The 18,976-nt window shown below is 35.3% G+C and overlaps 1 protein-coding gene across 2 annotated transcripts in view; it reads right to left on the bottom strand.

Moving 5' to 3' along the window:
* Positions 1 to 4,211: 4,211 nt before the first annotated feature.
* CEP126 (centrosomal protein 126) overlaps positions 4,212 to 18,976 on the bottom strand; it is a 76,745-nt gene continuing 61,980 nt past the window's right edge. The window contains exons 8-11 of one of the 2 annotated variants that reach the window (XM_087433632.1): positions 17,301 to 17,376; positions 15,468 to 15,677; positions 10,900 to 10,964; positions 4,212 to 4,399 (exon numbers count right to left, since the gene is read on the bottom strand). In XM_087433632.1, the coding sequence (XP_087289758.1) occupies positions 4,337 to 4,399; positions 10,900 to 10,964; positions 15,468 to 15,677; positions 17,301 to 17,376 (414 nt within the window). In that variant the 3' untranslated portion in view covers positions 4,212 to 4,336. The remainder of the gene's footprint in view (positions 4,400 to 10,899; positions 10,965 to 15,467; positions 15,678 to 17,300; positions 17,377 to 18,976) is intronic. The other variant, XM_087433631.1, reaches the window with a different exon arrangement.

Raw genomic sequence — 18,976 nt, 5'->3', positions numbered from 1 at the left:
GGAAGAACTGTTAAAGAAAAAGGAAATATGACTTGGTTTGAGAAATTCTTAACCTAACCAGATTTCAAAAGATGCTAAACTTGAGAGATTCACTATCAGAATAGAAAAAGCTAGGATGTGGCTGTAAAAATCTTTTCCTAATACCATGGAAAGATCAAAAGATCACAGTATTCAGTGATAAAAATGCCTCTTTAAAGAGATTGTGTGTGACTCAGCTATCTCAGTAGAAGCCAAAAACAGGGGTGTGACTCTCTTGGAGGAGCCTCTTGTCTAATGGAATGAATTCCTATAACATATCCAGGATACCCACAAAGTTTTTGAGAATTTTATATCAGCAGAAACATTGTCAACTTGGACATAAAAGAACAGAATACGAAATGAAAGAAGGCTGTCTGATAACTCAAAACTCTATAGGCAGGAAACAGGCTGATAAAACCACTCAGCTGCAAACATGTTCTACTTTTCATAAGAGAGACAGGATGGTCCAAAGAGTGGAACAGAGAGCCAGAGGGTGGGGCTTTGAACAACAGAGGATTACTCTCAGGCCTTGAAACCAAATGGAGTTTGTTCAGCTGGATTTTGAAATTTCTTGACTCTTTTTTTCCTTCCATTATTTCCCATTTTGAATGAAAATGTCCATAACCATAACTGGTATCCTATGCCTATCCCACTGTTGTATTTTGAGAGCAGGTAACTTGAGTTTTGAGTTTCACAGGTAAACAAATGAAAAGAAATTGTGTCACACTCATACTTAGTTTAGATGCTGCAATTTGGGACTTTTGATCTGACGAGATTTAGATGAGATTCTTGACTTTGAGTCGATATTGTAATGGGAGGAGATCTTTAGGGATTTGGGATAGGGTGAATGTATTTTGCATGTGGGGTGGATGTGTATCTTTGGAGGCCAGAGGATGGATTATGGTAGACAGGATAATGGTCCCCCAAAGATGTTCACATTCTAATCCCCATAACCCATAAATATGTTACATACAGTAGTGTATTAGTTTCCTATTGCTGCCACAACAAATTATCACAAACTTAGTGGCTTAAAACAATACAAATTTATTACCTTATAGTTATAAAGGTCAGAAATCTGAAATGGGTTTTAGTGGGCTAAAATCAAGGTGTTGATAGGGCTGTGTTACTTCTGTAGGATCTAGGGGAGAATCTGTTTCTTTGCCTTTTCTCACTTCTAGAGGCTACCTGCATTCCTTGGCTTGTGTCCCCCTCTTCCATCTTCAAAGCCAGCAATTTAGTATATTCAAATCTCTCTCTGACTCTGACACTGACTCTCCTGCCTTCTTCTTTCTCTTATAAGGACCCTTATGATCACATTGGGCCCATCCAGATAATCCAGGATAATATCTCCACCTCTAGATCCTTAACTTGGTAATATCTGCAAACTTCTTTTTTGCCATGTAAGGTAATATATTCACAAGTCCCAAGGAGGAGGATGTGGACATTTTGGGGGATTATTATTCTGTTTAACACATCTATTTTGTCTAACTTTTAACTTTATTACCATAAAGTTGCTAATAATATCCTATTATTATCCTTTTTTCTACTCTCTCTTGAACCCATTCCAATTAGGTTTCTGTCCCAATACTCTGTTGGAATCATTTTCCAGCAGTGACCACCAGTGACCTCCAGGTAGCCAAATTCAATTGGAATTTCTCAGCCTTAATCTAACTCAAACTTATTATCAGCTTTTGACTCAGTTGATTCGTCCCCTCTTCTTGAAATAATTTCTTTGGTTGGCTCCTCAGATCTCTTCTCTAGCTACCCTCTCCCTCCAGGTGATTTCTTCCAATTTCACGGCTGTGAATACCATCTACACACTGACAATTCCCAAATTATACGTTTACCAGGACCTCACCCGTAAATTCCAGACTTCTGTATTTAACTGCCCATCCAATATCATCACTTGGATAGCTAACAGGCATATTAAACCTGAAAATTGATTTTCAACCCAAACTTGCTTCTCCCCCTGTATTCTCCATCTCAGTAAATGGTTCCATCATTCACACAGCTACTCAGGCCAAAAAACATTGGAATCATCCTTGATTCCTCCGTTTTTTCTATACTTCACATCCAATCCATCATAAAATAAGTATTTCAAAATATACCCTGTATCTGACCACTTCTCATTACCACCACCATTATTAATCTGATCTAAGCCATAAACTTCTTTCACTTAGGTTATTGCAAAAGCTTTCTAATTGTTCCCCCTCCTTAAATACTTGCTACCTCCTTTTCTCCCTTGAGTATATTCTCCAGACACCAGAGTGATCCTTTTAAAAGGATCATATCTCTCCCTTACTCTAAACCCTACAAAGGATTCATTCATATTACTCTAGACTGAAATCCCAAATCCCTCATATGGTCTACAAGCCCTACATGATCCTGCTTGTGGCTACATTTCCAACCTTATTTCCCACTAATTGCCTTGCTCATAGCTCACAGGCACACTAGGCTTTCTATTCCATAAACACGTTAAGCATGCTCCTGTATAAGGTCCTTTTCACAGTTCCCTCTATGCAGAATGCTATTTTCCCACTACCACCAAGCTCGGCTCCCTTACTTCACTCAGATATTTGCTCAAATGTCACCTTCTCAGAGACCTTCTCTGACCACTCTACCTCTCTCTCTAAAATAGTACTCCTGTCACTCTCTGTCCTCTCACCATGCTCTGGTTTTCATTCAGTATACTTTATAACTAACTGATGGTATATTCTTACATTTTAAAATCTGTATTCTCCACTAAAATTTAAGTTTCATGATGGCAAATAATTTGTTTTCCCTTTTATTGTATACCAAACACATAGGGCAGCACTTAGCACATAGTAGGGCTTAATAAATTGAACAATTGAATATTTTTTCCTTTATTTGTTATTTTGATCGGCCACTATGTACCCTATTTTAATTCTTAAGGGCAAAGAAATGAATGACAATCTTTACTTTCCACAAGCTCTTGATTTAGAAGAAGAGATTTTTATATACACACACAAATAATTATGGTTCAGGGTAAAAAGGACAGAATTTATATAGAGGAGGTAGGAAAGAGGATTATTAGGAAAAATTGGAGAAAGTTCAACTTGAGCAGAATTTGAAAAAATGAATACAAGTTTATCAGACAGATGTAAGTCGGGTGAGAGGGAAGGCATTCCAAGCTAAGAGAATAGTGTATGTACAGGCAGAGAGGCATGAAATAGCAGGCTGTCATTTGGGAACTCTAGAGTTTGGTACATTGGAATGAGTGGTGTGGTGGAAAAGGTGGTAAAGATGATGCTAGGTAAGTAGGGAGGACTCAGAAAATGAAGAGCCTTATATGCCATGATAAGAGCAAATTTTCTCCAGTAGCCAAAAGGGAAACTCTGAAAACTTGTAAGATGGGATTGATATGATTGATAGATTTTCACTCTGGCCATTTCACTCACACATTAGAAATGCCCTTCTAGCAGCTTTATTGGTGCCTGAGGTAAGAAACTCAGCTTGAAATAGTCCAGATGAGAAGTGATGAGAGCCTGAAGTAGAAATAGTTGAGGAAAAATAAAAATATGTATGAGACTATCATAATTCTATGAAAAATTTTTTTTTATGATCATACAACTTTTGGCTTTGTTTCTATACTTTAAAAAACAACCCCTTAATATAAACCTGGTTTCCCCAGTAGACGTTCCTGTTGGGAAAAAAACATATTGACCAGGCAATTCATGTAATCCAGTTGCGATTGCAGTTTATTTTTTATATTTACCATTTACTTTGTGAGCTTTGCTAGTGTGGTCAGTTCTTTAGAACCCAATTACCCTGGATAAAGTGATCACTTTAATTTCTGAACATGCAGAATTGAGAACAAGACCCTTTGGTAACATCTCCAAAGGACAGAGATCTTCAAAGTCTTAAACAAATAGCTTTACTATTTATGTGGGATATGATAAATCATAAACTTTTTACATCACTGTACAAAAATGTAATAGAATTTATTAGGAACTTCAGAAAAACAAAGCTTCACAACTATAGCTAATACATAATTTGAATAATAAAATATCCTTTCTTTTATTTTTAAATATAATGAATTATTTCCAGTAGCCTGCTCATTAAAAACAATAAAGTATTTCCATTCATTAAAAATGTATTTAACAATAAAATATATAATAAAGTATAATTTGTAGCATAAATGTAAACTAGTCAATTTATCTTCATTACCCATGTTATGATTTACCTTTATTTTATGGTTATAGTGTTTTAAGTCATTAACAAATACAGAAATATATGATATATTTAGATAAGATTCTTAAAAATAATGATTCCATTTAATAGTTACTGTTATACTTCATCAGTATTTTCTCTGCAGTCTGGATTCAACATCAGGAGATAGACTGGTCCTTGGCTGGCTGTTCTGTAACGTAATTTCAGAATATTCTTTTACTGTAGTATTCATAGACTTTAACAGGTAAATCTCCTTACAGATTATAGATTTTAATAAGACTAAACTTATAATTCAAATTCTCAAATACTACATATACATCAATCTCAACATAATAAGTACCACTTTATGTAAGGCATCATAGTAATTATAATAATTCATAATCTTCACTCTTTGCTATTGGTAAGATGCGCTGAAGAGGTGTTTTTCATCATAATTTGCTGTGTAAGTGGTCAAAATTTAATAATTTTATTTTCTACAGGAAGCACTTGGAGCTCATATAACACCCTACATTGGGCTAAAGAAATAAGTTGCTTGGGAGGATAGTTGTTAAAAATTCATTAAATTTATTTTATTTTAAAAATAAAATATTCCAAAATGAAAATTCTGCTTCTAAGAGTCATAGTTTTTACAATGAAAATCATGGCAGTCATCTTGAGGATACCCTGCAGCTACTCTGTTATACTATATTGTTCACATGTTGTCTCTATTGGAATGCAAGCTACTTGAGGACAGGAAAGTGTTTTCCTCTTTCTAGTCCCAGCCCTAGCAGAGTGCCTGACACATGGTAAGAACTCAGGTGATATTTGTTCAATGAATAAAAAGAGACCAATATGATAACTTTTACAAAAAGAAAAAATTAGGCTGCTATGGTTGCCAAAAGGAGGAAATTTTAAATTTTGGACAGGACAAAGCTTGAACTGAACAAGCCTTCCTAGAGGAGATGACACTGAAGTCAAGTCTTAAAGAATAAGTAGGAGAGAGGCATTTAAGAGAGCAAGTCCTATGAGGCAGTGGGAGTAGTGTCGGTTCTGGAAGCATGCAAGGAGTTCCAGAGATTCCTGCCTGTTACTCCACAGTGTGTAAGTTATGAGCTGGGGAGCAACTAGAGGTGAGGGTGGAAAGGTGTTGAATGCAGTTCTCTGGAGTTTTAATTTTATCTTTTCGGTGATGGGTAACCACTGAGGCTGGGTTTTAAGCAGGAGAGTGATACGTTCATATTTGTGTTTTATAAAGATTACTCTGGTGGTGATGATATGAAAGATGCACTGGAGAGAGCAAACCTGGAGGCTGTTGAAATGGTCCAGATGAGACACGATGAATTCTTAAACTAAGACACTATCAGTAGGAATGGAGAGGAGTGGATAGATTTGAGATGCATTTAGTAAGTATAATTAGGAGGATTTATTGACTAGGGTATGGGGGAATGAAAAGTCTGGATGAAAAGTCTGGGAAATTTGGTGGATGATGGTGTCATTAATTGAAATAAGAATTATAAAAGGTAGAATAGATTTTAGGGGGAATAGGGGAAAATATAAATCCTGACCTGCCACTGAAGAGTTAGTTCTGAGGCTTGAGAAAATTACTCAATGTCCCTAGCTTAGAAGATTAAACAAGAGAATATGTGTGAAACCATTTGGCACAATACTTTCAATGGTAGAAACCCAGTAAATGTGCATTTCCTTTCTTCTTTCTAATTATATATATTTCAACAATGTTCAGTTGCCACTAAAGGGTACTAATTGATTAAATACTAACACTCATTAAAGGGCTTTGGAAGAACTCCAGAAACAGTGGTACTTTTATGGAGTATAAAGTCTTGCTTCAGAATATAAAAAAAAAAGTTTCAGGTTTGAATAAATCACTGCATTTTATCGCAGTCTGAAAAAGGGAAGCAATTTATGTATTCAAAGACTATGTATAAAAAAATCATAAAGACTCAACCAATATTTTCAAGTGGTTAGTATGTACTAGTTTCTATGTAGTAGATAGATAAGTGAAAAACAGCCTCAAGAATATAGTTCCAGGGGGCTGGCCTGGTGGCCCAAGTGGTGAAATGAGCGCTCTGCTGCGGCGGCCTGGGGTTCGGATCCCTGGTGCGCACTGACGCACTGCTTGGCAAGCCATGCTATGGCGGCGTCCCATGTAAAGTGGAGGAAGATGGGCATGGATGTTAGCCCAGGGCCAGTCTTCCTCAGCAAAAAAAAGAGGAGGAATGGCAGATGTTAGCACAGGGCTGATCTCCTCACAAAAAAAAAAAAAAAAAAAAAAAAAGAATATAGTTCCAAAGAAGATTATTAATGTAGAAAGACAACTAACAAAAATGCCTATGGAGTACAAGTACCAAACCAAAGATTCATGATAAGTTCAGAGGAGGGTTGGATTGGTCATGGAAGGCTTCATGGTGGAAATAATATTAAGTTGGTGCTTAGATGAGTTGGATTTGGAAAATGGAGTAAAAGTACAGTGCAGGTGGGAATTGGGCATGAACATAAGCAAAGCATGAGAAAAACACGGAGGCAGAACAGAGTATTGCAAACTTGATGGACAATATATTAAACATTTTGGCTGAGTTGGAAGATTCATAGTGTAAGAGGAAAGGCAGGTGGGACTACAAATTGTTACAAATTGTTGTTAGAATAATTCCTGCTTTTTAGAAGGGAAAGTTACGCTTTGCATGTAAATCTCACTGAAGTACTTTCAGGAATGTTACATTTTTTTGAGACATAAATAGATAAGATGACCACAACAGTGGCAATAAAAATAAGGTAACCCAACACGTATTTAGCATGTACGTTATAGGCACTGTTCTTAGTACTTTACATGCGTGATTATCTAGATAAGATGACCACACCAGTGGCAATAAAAATAAGGTAACCCAACACGTATTTAGCATGTACGTTATATGCACTGTTCTTAGTACTTTACATGCGTGATTATCTCACATAATCTTCACAGAGTATCTTCATACATAATGTATGGAGATAGATACTATTATTATTAAGATGATTAGGAGTGTTCATTGAAGGGACACAGGAAAAGGTGGGTTAAATTTTTCTCTTCTGAAATCTCAGAACAGCACTTGCTCTAAGCAATGGTAGCTGATTGCCTGTGCTATGAGAGACACTGAGAAGGCTCTCCTGCTCAAAATTACTCCTCTTATCCAAGTGTTCAAGTGTCTGAAATCCCACTCTTAGAAATTCATTATTGTTCTTTCCAGATATTGTTTTTAAATGATTTAAATGGTTTTAAATCTTTTTAAATGATTTTTAAAAATGGCAAATCATCTTTTAAAATTCATGCAAAACACCTTAGCATGAATAAATGTATCAATTCACTTCCTTGTCTGAGAGGAGAAACCCAAATCAACACCATCAAGCACTGTGGGAGAAAAGAAACCCAAAGGGCAATATATTGGGGGAAATATGCAAAAAACAGTAACAACAAAAACATGCATGTGTGGGGTGGAAGGTGGTGGATTAATATATAAACTTCACCCAGGTGGTGAATTTTCCAGAGAGATATCTAATTTCTCGGAATTAAACATCAATTCTCAAATCTTAAGCCAATGGCATTTGAGTTTTCAGTATTAGGGTACCTGGTAGATTTATTATATAATTAACGTTGCTAGGCTGAGAAATTCAGTTCCTGAATTAACTACATAATACATGTAAATTATAAAGCTAGACATATATGACACGTTATAATTTAAAAATTCTTGTAAGTTCATATGGATTTGAAAACATTGGATCTGAAATGTAAGTTAAAATAAAAACATTAATAAAAAGCTTACCTGCAACATCTCCAAAACAACAAATACTCCCAAATAGATAGTTCTGCCATTGTATGGAGACATGGAAATGTTTTTTCAGAAAAATCCCTATCGACTAGAACTAGGCCATACCACAATTGTCCTGGTAAATACAATGCAGTTTTGGTGGTCTCTCATGTCATACATACAGAAAGTGTAGGAATATGGTTATATATTACCTTTCTAGAACTGACATATTGAATAATTTTACTTATTTGAAATGCAATGGAGATCCAGAAACAAATTTTGAAAGCTTTTAAAAGATCAAAATATATCTAAAGCCCATATACTTTATTCCCAAGGAAGGCATTAAGTACCTATCTATTCTTGCTTTAAATATAACTCTAACAGGTTGGACATATGTTTTCTGGAGTCAAAATAAATTGTAAGCAGCTAAATAGAAGACTTGACAGCAAGATACAGGTAGAAGTAAGCCAGGTCATAAAAAGAAAACAAACAGCCTATAAAAACATTAACTACGAAACTTTGTGCCCACCATAAATGTTAACCTGAATCTAATAATGAGAAAACAATCAGACAAATCCAGATCATGGGATATTCGACAAGACAACTGGTCTGGAATCTTCAATAGTGTCAATGTGCATGAAAGACTGAAAAAGAGTGAAGAGACTTTTCTAGATTAAGAGACTTGACAACCAAATGCAATGTATAATCCTGGGTTGGATCCTGGATCAGAGAAACAAAATAGTTTTTTTCAGACAACTGATGAACTTGGAATATGGAGTGTGTGTCAGATAACATTGTACCACTATTAAATTTCTTGGGTGTGATGATGGTATTATGGCTACGTAGGAGAATGTCTGTTCTTAGAACATGTGTGCTGAAGTACTTGGGGGGGAAGTACCATCATTAAAATGTATGTTTGTATATGTGTATGTATGTATCTCTATTGTAGTTATTCTCTTCTCTTCTCCCTCCTTCCCCTTCCCTCCCCCCACTTTCTTCCTTCCGTCTTTCTTTCCTTCCTTCCTGCATCCCCTCCCCCGCTTTCTTTCTTTCTTCTGTCCTTCATCCACCCATCCATCTATCAGATAAATCAAGCATGACAAAATGTCAACAACTGGTAAATCCAAGTGAAGAGTAAAATAACATAAAATAAAAATAGCAGAAAAAAGAGCAAACAAGAATAAAATGCTCAAATCCACATGCACAATATGGCAAATGAAGCAGTTTTGATGGGGAAAGGGGACGGGGTAATTTTTATGCCAGCTGTTTAAACAGGCAGTTAATAATTTTGTGATTTTTTTTTTTACCATTTTCCCTGAAAATAAATGGAAGGTTTCTGACCTATGTTAGTGATGTTAAAATAAGGAAGAGTAACACGATTGGAGTTAAAGACACTGAAGAAAGCTAATGGTTACCAACTGTCATAAAGAATGAAAAAGATGTAAGATAAAAATGATTTAAAGCCTATCAATGGTCTCTAATCCACACCATTAACTTTTCAGTTACTAGTCAGATACTCTAGGAATATAATGACACAGTGCGCCAATGTGACAACAGAGTAATTTGCTGATTAGGTAACTTTTTCTCCTTATTGAGTAGTATTTACAATTCATGCTCAGTTAGTTGTCTTGTGGTTAGTACACTGTTTTCAGGTTAAGTTGAAGTGTATAGAAGAGTGATCTCAGTCACTATAAGGTATTATCTCACTAAAGCGAAATAAGAATCATAAATGTCATAAATGACAGAAAATTGCTACGGTCAAAATTCAGAGACAGAAAAATTATCACTGCAAAAATTACTTAACTTGCTAAATTGATGGACATGAAAAATTGAGCAAAAAGCCAAACTAGCATGTAAAAAGTAACCATTAAAAAATGTATCAGAAGTCAAAGTGACCGTTGCCAAAAGAGTTGTGTCTAAAAATCACAGCATCAAAAATACCACAAAAAAGGCCGCTGATAGGAACCATGTGCTCAGAGGTAAACAATACGCCTCATGAGGGCGGGGACAGCCTCTTTCTTACTCACTATTATTCACTGCTGTACCCAGAGCATAGCACAAATCTGAAACATAGGTAAGAAATGTGTAACTTTATTCATGTAAAAGCAAATAAGAAATGAAGTATATTTGTATAATCTTACTTTTTCCTGTCAAGATTTCAGAACTGAGGGTACATGATGAGAAACAATTGAGCAAGCATACAATTAATTCTCTAACAAAACATCTCTTTGTTGCACACCAAAATTGAGGATTGTGAGAGTACAGGTAGTATCTTTGTTTGAGGATGCCCTTTCTATAGACCTGAATGTCTCCTGATCACCTCTAGCCAGATACGATTTCTTCCTTTTGTGATTTCCTAAGACTGTGCCTCACATAGTCTTACCTTACTTTGTATTTCAGTTATTTCTATGTATTATCTATGTGTGTCTTTCTCCCTGTTAGACTGAAAATTCCTGAATGCAATGACTGTTTTTCATTTACATGTGTATCTTTACCAGAATCTAGTGCCAAGGCAAAAAATGAAAAAGAAAATCAAAATAGTAATGTCTAGTTTTGAATGCTGAAGACATGGAGGGAATATGGGCAAGGATGGGATCATTACCAATGTAAACTTCTTAGCAATTTTCCAATTAGGCTACATATCTAAAATTATTTGAAGAGTAGTGCACTGATGGCTGCTTCTGCTCCCGTGATTGGTGAAATACTCTGGATGTAAAAATTGTCATATTATGACTTTTTAAATGAAAGGATATTTGCTTGATTCTAACAAAGATCTTATAATTGAATGTTGACTGGAGAGAAAAACACTCTAAAAACCCATGTCAAGAAAAATTAATATCAATATAGGATTCTTACCCATAAAAATCATGAAGTTTCCTAAAACAAGAAAAAAAAAGCTTCTTAACATACTTACCGGAAATGGTATTATTTGTAAGGTATTTTTGATGGATGGATTTTTGCAAATGGTTTCTTGTACATCTGAAATAATTATACCATGATAGAAAAATAATTTAGTTATGTATATTGAAAGGGAAGAATGACTAAAGAATCAAAAATTAAATTCTGCTGTGTCAAAATATTCAAAATTGAGTATGACACTTTTGTCTATTGTCCCCAGAAACAGTCTTTATATAATTTGATTAAAAACAATTACGTAAAACTTATGTTAATAGAAAGGAATTCCTAGTATTTGACTACTCTATAAATCTTTATTCTAATGCTAGGTTTTCTTTCCTTTTTTATTTTTCTTCTTCTTTTTTTTTTAAAACTAAAAATGAATTTCATTTGTGGAGCATCTCAGGAAAGAGGAGAAGATGTTTATTTAGCTATTAAGGGACAAAAAGTTGAGTAATTGGCCAACTCTTGCGTTTTCAATGTTTAGGTTTTTGTCCATATAATAGCAAGGGTCTGGGCAAAAGAACACAAAATTCAGGCAGAATCTTTTACATGAAGCATTTAAATATGTGGAAGTATCTAATAGGAAAAAAAAACCCTCTCCAAAAAACTGACTGGAGGTTTTTACTCTTTATTGCATAATTTTACATCTTAAACTTATAGCTTTAGCTCTGTATTGCTTTTGTGGTTGTAGCACCTTACTTTTTGTTAATATATTATTTTAAAATTTAATTTTGAAATTAACATAAGGAGTATATAAAACATATATGCACATTTTAATTAATAACAATAAAGCTAATGTCTTTGTAACCACCTAGATTAAGAAATTTGAACATTATTACTACTTTAGAAGCTTCCTGGAGCTCCTTATCTCCACACTACCCTGTGGATTCCACTCCCTTCCCTTGCTCACAGAGGTAACCCACCATACTGACTTCGTTTCTTTATAGTTTTAACACATATAAATACATCCCCCAAATAATATCGTTTAGTTTTGCCTGTTTCTGAACTTCACATTCTCGTGATTTGCCTTATTTTGCTCAAAATTATCTATTATTTAGATTCATCCATGATGATGTGTATAGCTATAGTTTGTTATTTTCCTTGCTGAATAGTATTTCAGCACGTAAATGTACCACGTTTAGATGTTTTCAATTTTTGGCTTTTATAAACAATGATGATCTCTATATACTTATACATGTCTCCTGATGTACAAGTGCAGGGTTTTCTCTAGGGTATGCATCTAAAAGTGAAATTGCTGGGTTGTAGGGTATGTACATGTCAACTTATTAGGTGGTGACAAAACGTTTCCTGGAGAGGTTGCCCCAGTTTATACTCCCACCAGCATTATATGAGAGCTTCGATTGCTGCACTTCTTTACCAACACTTAGCATTGCCAGGCTTTTAAACTTATGTCTTTCTGATGAGTATATAACTATATCTCATTGTTTTAATTTGCATTTCCCTATTACTAACGATGTTGAATATCTATCAATGTTTATTGTCATTTGTATTTCCTTTGTTATGAAGTTTCCATTCAAGTCTTTTTCCTCCCTATTTTTCTAACAAGTTGTCTTTTTTCTTATTGATTTATAGGGGTTCTTTATATATTTTGAATGAGTCCTTTATTCTATGTATTATAAATATTTTCTCTTATTCGTGGCCTATCTTTTCATTCTTTTAATGTTTTGATATGAAGAGAAATTTGTAATTTTATTATAGCTAAATTTTCTCCTCTATGAATTATGTTCCATGTGCTCTCAAGAAATCTTTCCTGGGGCCGGCCCGGTGGCACAAGCGGTTAAGTGCGCGCGCTCTGCTGCAGCAGCCCAGGGTTTGCCGGTTCAGATCCTGGGTGCGCACTGATGCACCGCTTGTCAAGCCATGCTGTGGCAGCGTCCCATATAAAGTGGAGGAAGATGGGCATGGATGTTAGCTCAGGGCCAGTCTTCCTCAGCAAAAAGAGGAGGATTGGCACATGTTAGCTCAGGGCCGATCTTCCTCACCAATAAATAAATAAATAAATAAATAAATAAATAAAAGACTCTTTATTAAAAAAAAAAAAAAAAGATCTTTCCTCACCCTAGGTTAGAAAAAATTTTCTTATATTATCTCCTAAAAGCTTTATATATTTTCTTTCACATTTAATCTTCAATCACTTTTGAACTGATTTTTTTGTATAGTATTTGGTGGGAGTTCAATCTAATTTCTTCCTATTTCGTATGTAATTATCCCAATATAAAGTGAAAAACAGCTTGTCTGAAAATGACCCCTGAGGTTCTTCACAGCTTTTCTGTCAGTGTGCTGAGATCCAAGAACAGGTTTTCACCCCACGTGAGAGGTGCTGTGCCTAAATCCAACTTCCTACAAGATCGGTCACTCCTTCTCCCAGCAAAAAAGGCTGCAATTTCTCACATTGGGATTCCAATTACATGTTTGTTAGACTGGTTATATTGTCCACAAGTTTTAGATCCTCCGTTCTGTTTTTTTTCCCCTCATCTTTTTGTTTTCTCTCCTGGTGTCCTAGTTTGGAAATTTTCTGTTACCTATCTTGAAATTCATTGATTCTTTCCTCAGCTGTGTTGAGTCTACTGATGAGCTCATAGAAAACATTTTTCATTTCTGTTACAGTGTTTTTATTTCTCACATTTCTATTTGACTCTTTCTTTTCTAAATTGCCTTTTATTATTATTTTTTTTTTGAGGAAGATTGGCCCTGAGCTAACATCTATTGCCAATCTTCCTCTTTTTTTCTTTTTTCTCCCCAAAGCTCCAGTACCTAGTTGTGTATCATAGTTGTAGAGTTGTAGCTATTCTATATGGGATGCCACCTCAGCATGGCTTTATAAGCAGTGAGTAGGTCTGTACCAAGGATCCGAACGGGTGAACCCTGGGTCGCGGAAGCTGAACGCGTGAACTTAACTGCTATGCCACCGGGCCGGCCCCTATTTGACTCTTTCTTCAAGTTTCCATCTCTCTGCTGAAATTCTCCATCTGTTCATGCATGTTGTCTATCTCTCCCATGTTGTCCACCTTTCCCACTATAACCTTTAACATATTTGTCATAGTTATTTAATATTACCTGTCTGATAGTTCCAACATCTGGGTCATCTTTGTGTCTCAATCTGTTGATTGCTTTGTCCCTTGATAGTGAATTTTTTTCCATGCTTTTTTTGTATGTCTCATAATTTTTGAATGCTGGACTTCATGTTTAGAATAGTGTATACTGAGGTATATATTTGTACCTGGAAATGGGCATGCCTCTTCTGCTGGGCAATTGGGGTGTGTGTGTGTGTGTGTGTGTGTGTGTGTGGTTAACTTAGGAATCGAGCTGGGTTGGGGTTTTGTTGTTGCTATGGCTACTTTTCAGTACATCACTGGTTTCAAACTCATCTAGTGTTATTTTGTGCTCCTGCAGGGGTCATGGAAGTTTTTTTCCTTCAATGTTCCTGTTCCACTCTCAGCTTTTGGCCTTCCTATATGTCTGTGCAATAGAAGGAGGCTCTCTCTGTGCTCTTGCCTCTCTTCCAGCAGATTTCTATTGCTTGCTACTTAGTACTTGCTGGCCTCGTGGTGGGGAAATAGGGGAGTTTTTAGGTTGTCCTGGTCCAGCTTCAGTCTTAGGCAGGTCCTCTGTGCCTTCTTAGTCATCCTACTCCTTCTTTCCACGGCAGTCAACCTTGCCTTGTCTCTTTGGCAGGTTTTGTGTAAGAGAATTTTGTGCCTCTCCTCCAGTAGCAGGATACCTCTAATAATCTGGGCCCATGCCTGTTTCTTGCTCTTCCCCCAGGAGTAGAAGCGTTTTTCTTTTATCTTTCCCCTAACCCTGGTAAGTTTTCACCTGTGCCCTGCGGGTAATCAACAAAGTTTGCTGGGTCTGTCCCAGTACCTTCATCTGCTCCATACTGAAGTTCAAGATATGCAAGCTTGTTTCACTTCTCTCTCTCTGTCTCTGTGTATGTGTATGTTTCTGTAGAGTGCAGCTCTTTGGGAAGCCCAGTTTTAGGGTGAGAGGATCGTCTATGAGACTACTCATCTGGAGTGGACCCTGAATTTTGTCTCCTGTTCCCTTTCTTCTGTGAGGTCATGAAAAACACAGCTTAATTTCACTCTGTGGGTTAAACATCCTCAAGATAAAAGCTAGTAGGCAGCACTCTCCTTATCTTTCTGGGTTCTTATCTATATTCAGTTCCTGGTCTTAGGAATTCCTTATATTCCTACCAGCTCATTGCTATATTTAAGATTTTTAAAGTACTTAATCCAGAATTTATGGTTGTTTTTGATGGATAGTCAGCACAGATACCTAGTCTGTCACACTGCTGAAATGGAAGTGTATTCATACATTCCTATAAAAGACAGTTAAGCCTGCTGAAGAAATTGGCATCATTATAAATGACATGAGTAAGGTATACTTGAAATAGTATGGTATATTCAAACATATTTTTAATTATTATATACTTGATTTAAGTAAGTGATAATCTGGATACATTTTGTATTTTTATTTTCAATTTTTAAATTAAATTTTAAATTAAAATTGTCTAAGTGCGAAATATAATATTTCTTACAACAGATGTTTTTCCAGACTTACAGTGTAACCTTTCATTGAGACGATTAAGGGATTGTAGGATCTTCTGTTCTTCAGCTGATAGTGCACAGATATTGAATCGCTGGGTCTTATTTGAAGCCAGATTTGATTTCTGTAGCTGCTTGCTATTCATGACAGTTAGAATTTCATCCTCAGGCACTGAAGCATTCACTAGGTTTTCAGCCATCAAAAACTCAGAAGTACTGTCTGAAACTACAGAAACTTTACATTAAGTATTCTTTGATCCTGTTTTGTCTTTGGGATGAGCCCTTATACATACTTAACTGACATATATCTGTATGTATTCATTTCACAAACAGAAACTCAGTAAATCTTCTATTACTTGGCATTTTATTTATCAGGATCCTCTATATCTAGCATTTTCCCGTCCTTGATTAAAAAAGATATTCAAAATGATGGCAGTGAGGTAATAAAAATTCCTAGAGTGTTACCTGAACTAAAGAAAAAATACATTATGTTTAGATTATTTTTTGTGTTGTGTTTTTGTTATTCATTGGTAGTACAAAGACAAGATGAAGTAGATTGTCTTTATAATAGCAAATAAGACGAGTTATAAATAAGAGAGTAAGAGAAAAGGAACTTAAGGAAAGATTAGAAAATTAGATTATCAGCTGAACAGAACTGACAGCCTAGAAACAGACCCAGTTAGATATAAGAACTTAACAAATGATTAAAGAAGCATCAAAGACTTGAGAGAAAGGAGAGAGGACTCAATAAATTAGTTTGTTGCTTACAAAAGAATTTTGGAGTTTCACTTCACACCATCCATTTAAACAAATTCCAAAGAAATTAAATAATTAACTTTAATGAATCAAACTATGAAAGCAATCTAGAGGAAAAAGAAATAAATATTTCTAAATTTCTGTATTGGGAAGGTTCTTTGAGCTTAAAAGTAACGGAGAAATCACTAAGAAAAGACTAAAAACATGTTTATTTAAGGCCAGTCTTCCCTAATAGATTTTAAATTTCTAAAGGGCAAGACTTTTTAATGTTTTGTTCATTATTGTATATCTAATATCTAGCTGCAGGGAGGAAATTAGCTCTCAATAATCATTTATTGAATGAAAAATGACAAGTAATACTTCTATATGTAAAAATACAACATAAGTGAAATAAAATGCAAATAATAAAGTAGTAAAAATATTTGCAACTAATATAAGGATTAGAATCCTTGCTATTTGAAGAATTTTCAGAAATCAGTAAGAAAATACCAAAGCTCCAATATCTATAGGGAAGAAGAATATGTCGAAACAATTCACCAAAAATAAATATACATACAAAAACAATTAAGCATATTATTAATAAAACATGTACAAATAAAAACTAATAAAACACCATTTCTTTGCTTTTCATATAAGCAAATAATAGAAGTGATTCTACCTCAAGTTGCCATATACCCCAGAAGAATTTTAAATGATAATACTTTTTAGGAAAATACTTTAGGAATATGTATGGAAAGCCATAAAAATGCTTATTTCCTTTGATCCAGTATTCATTTAAGATGCAGAGTTTCATTCAACAAATATTTATTGGGTGCCAGTTACATACCAAGTACTATAATTTTAATTCTGGGAATTTATCTTACGGAAATAATGAAAAGTGAGGAAAAAGCTTGATGTAGAAAGATGTTCAATACATTATTATTTAGAATAAACAAAAATTGGCAACAACCTAAATGTGCAGGGTGAGGAGAATTCAGGTCCCAAATGGTGGTTAAACAGTCATGTACTATGTAAGTACTTGGGAAAATACATGTAAGAAAAAAGAAATCACTGGGAACAAAGCTCAGACAATAATGTTTAAACTAAAACATACCTTCTTCAATATTAGAAGTACCCCTTGTGGTTTGTTTTGGCTCACTTGAACTTAGCTGGACACTTTGTCCAAAATTCTATAAAAATAGAATATTAAATCAGAACATAAATTCATATTTAAAATTCATGATATATATATTGACTTTATAAAACTCTTATTTGCTGTATATATCTTCAGCTATCACTGTTCATGTAACCTGTATATTTTCTTTTTTTTTGGAGCAGAAATCAAGAATTACTGGAATAAAGCCTTTCTATGGTACTTGAATATTTTGAAAAATGTTTTATGTCAATTTTGGAAAAATTTCAGATTGTAGTGTTGTCTTGGATATTTGGAAGAGGAAAGTAAGTTGGGTGGCAATCAAAAGTGCTAATTAAAAGGTAAAAAATTACCTCAAGGTTTGTAACCTAGTTGGTTTACCATTGTAAAGGTAAATCACGACTACTAGCCGAAAGCCTCTAATTATGGCTAATGCCAAGGACAGGAAAGTATCTTAGACGACAAAGCTTAAAAAGGAGATAGCTGCCTTAATGCTGCATAGAATCGGGAAATCTCAGAGCGCTGGCAATTAGTACACCCATTCAACACTCTCTGAGGGATACCAACTCTCCCTCCCTGGATATGGTTTACTTGATTAGCAGACATTTGGTCCTGTCCAAGATGTCTATCAGACATTTGGTCCATGCCAAAAGGCATGGTCAACTTTGGTCCTGTCCAAAACATCCATGGAGACATTTGGTCCATGCCAAAAGCATGCTTGATATTTGCAGGACCATTTGGTCCTGTTCAAAATGTCTATCAGACATTTGGTCCATGCCAAAAGGTCCTTGATATTTGGTCCTGTCCAAAACCATGTGGAATGGACCACATATACTCATGGACATTTAGGATAGGAACAAATGTCAAGGATGTTTTGGCGTGGACCAAATATCAAGGACCTTTTGGCATGGATCAAATGTCTTCTGGACATTTTGGACAGGCCCAAATGTCCTGCAAGGGATCTATTTTGCTTCTTCATTCTCATTCTGTTCTACTTTAAGAAATGACTGTTTCTCTCAGATAAAATTGCTTGGCTATGACTATACCTAGCCTTTGTTCAGTCTAATCTAAGGAGTAACTGATGTAGGCTTCTGCAACAGCCCTCTTTCAACAGCTCTCATAGCCTTAAATGATCTCCATTATATACTTGAGACACCTTGGACTGAGGCCCTGGCACAAAGTGGCAATTGTGCTTTTCCTATCTTTCACTGATCTCTTTTAGATTCTCTTCACATAGAAGTAGTGGACTGGGAAAAATCCAGTATGGTAAAATACGTTTCCTAAGACAAAGTGACAGGGGCCAGTGCTATAGTAACTGAACCCTTCTTTAGGCTCTCTAGCAAAGGAAGAAACAAAACCAAAAACCAAAAATCAAAACAAAACAATAGGGATGAAAAAATTAAACTTCAAAACTTGATTTTGATTCAGAAACACTGACTATTCTAAAGCTAGCAAGACTTTGGAAGATGTGTAAGCGGGTGTGTGAGTGAAAGATGTATATGTGACAGTGCAAATGAGGCTTCTGGAAAGGACAAAAATGGACTCTAAAGGCAGTAAGACAGAAGACAAAGGAGCAAGACACAGAAGAACAAAATAAGATGCAGAAAAATAAAGATGAATTTAGAGAGGGTACTAAT

The sequence above is a fragment of the Ceratotherium simum genome, chromosome 7 (genome assembly GCF_057802395.1).
Source record: "Ceratotherium simum simum isolate JZ-2026a chromosome 7, ASM5780239v1, whole genome shotgun sequence".
NCBI lineage: Eukaryota > Metazoa > Chordata > Mammalia > Perissodactyla > Rhinocerotidae > Ceratotherium > Ceratotherium simum.
Note: the sequence above shows the minus strand (reverse complement) of the source record. Positions and strands in the feature narration are given on the sequence as shown.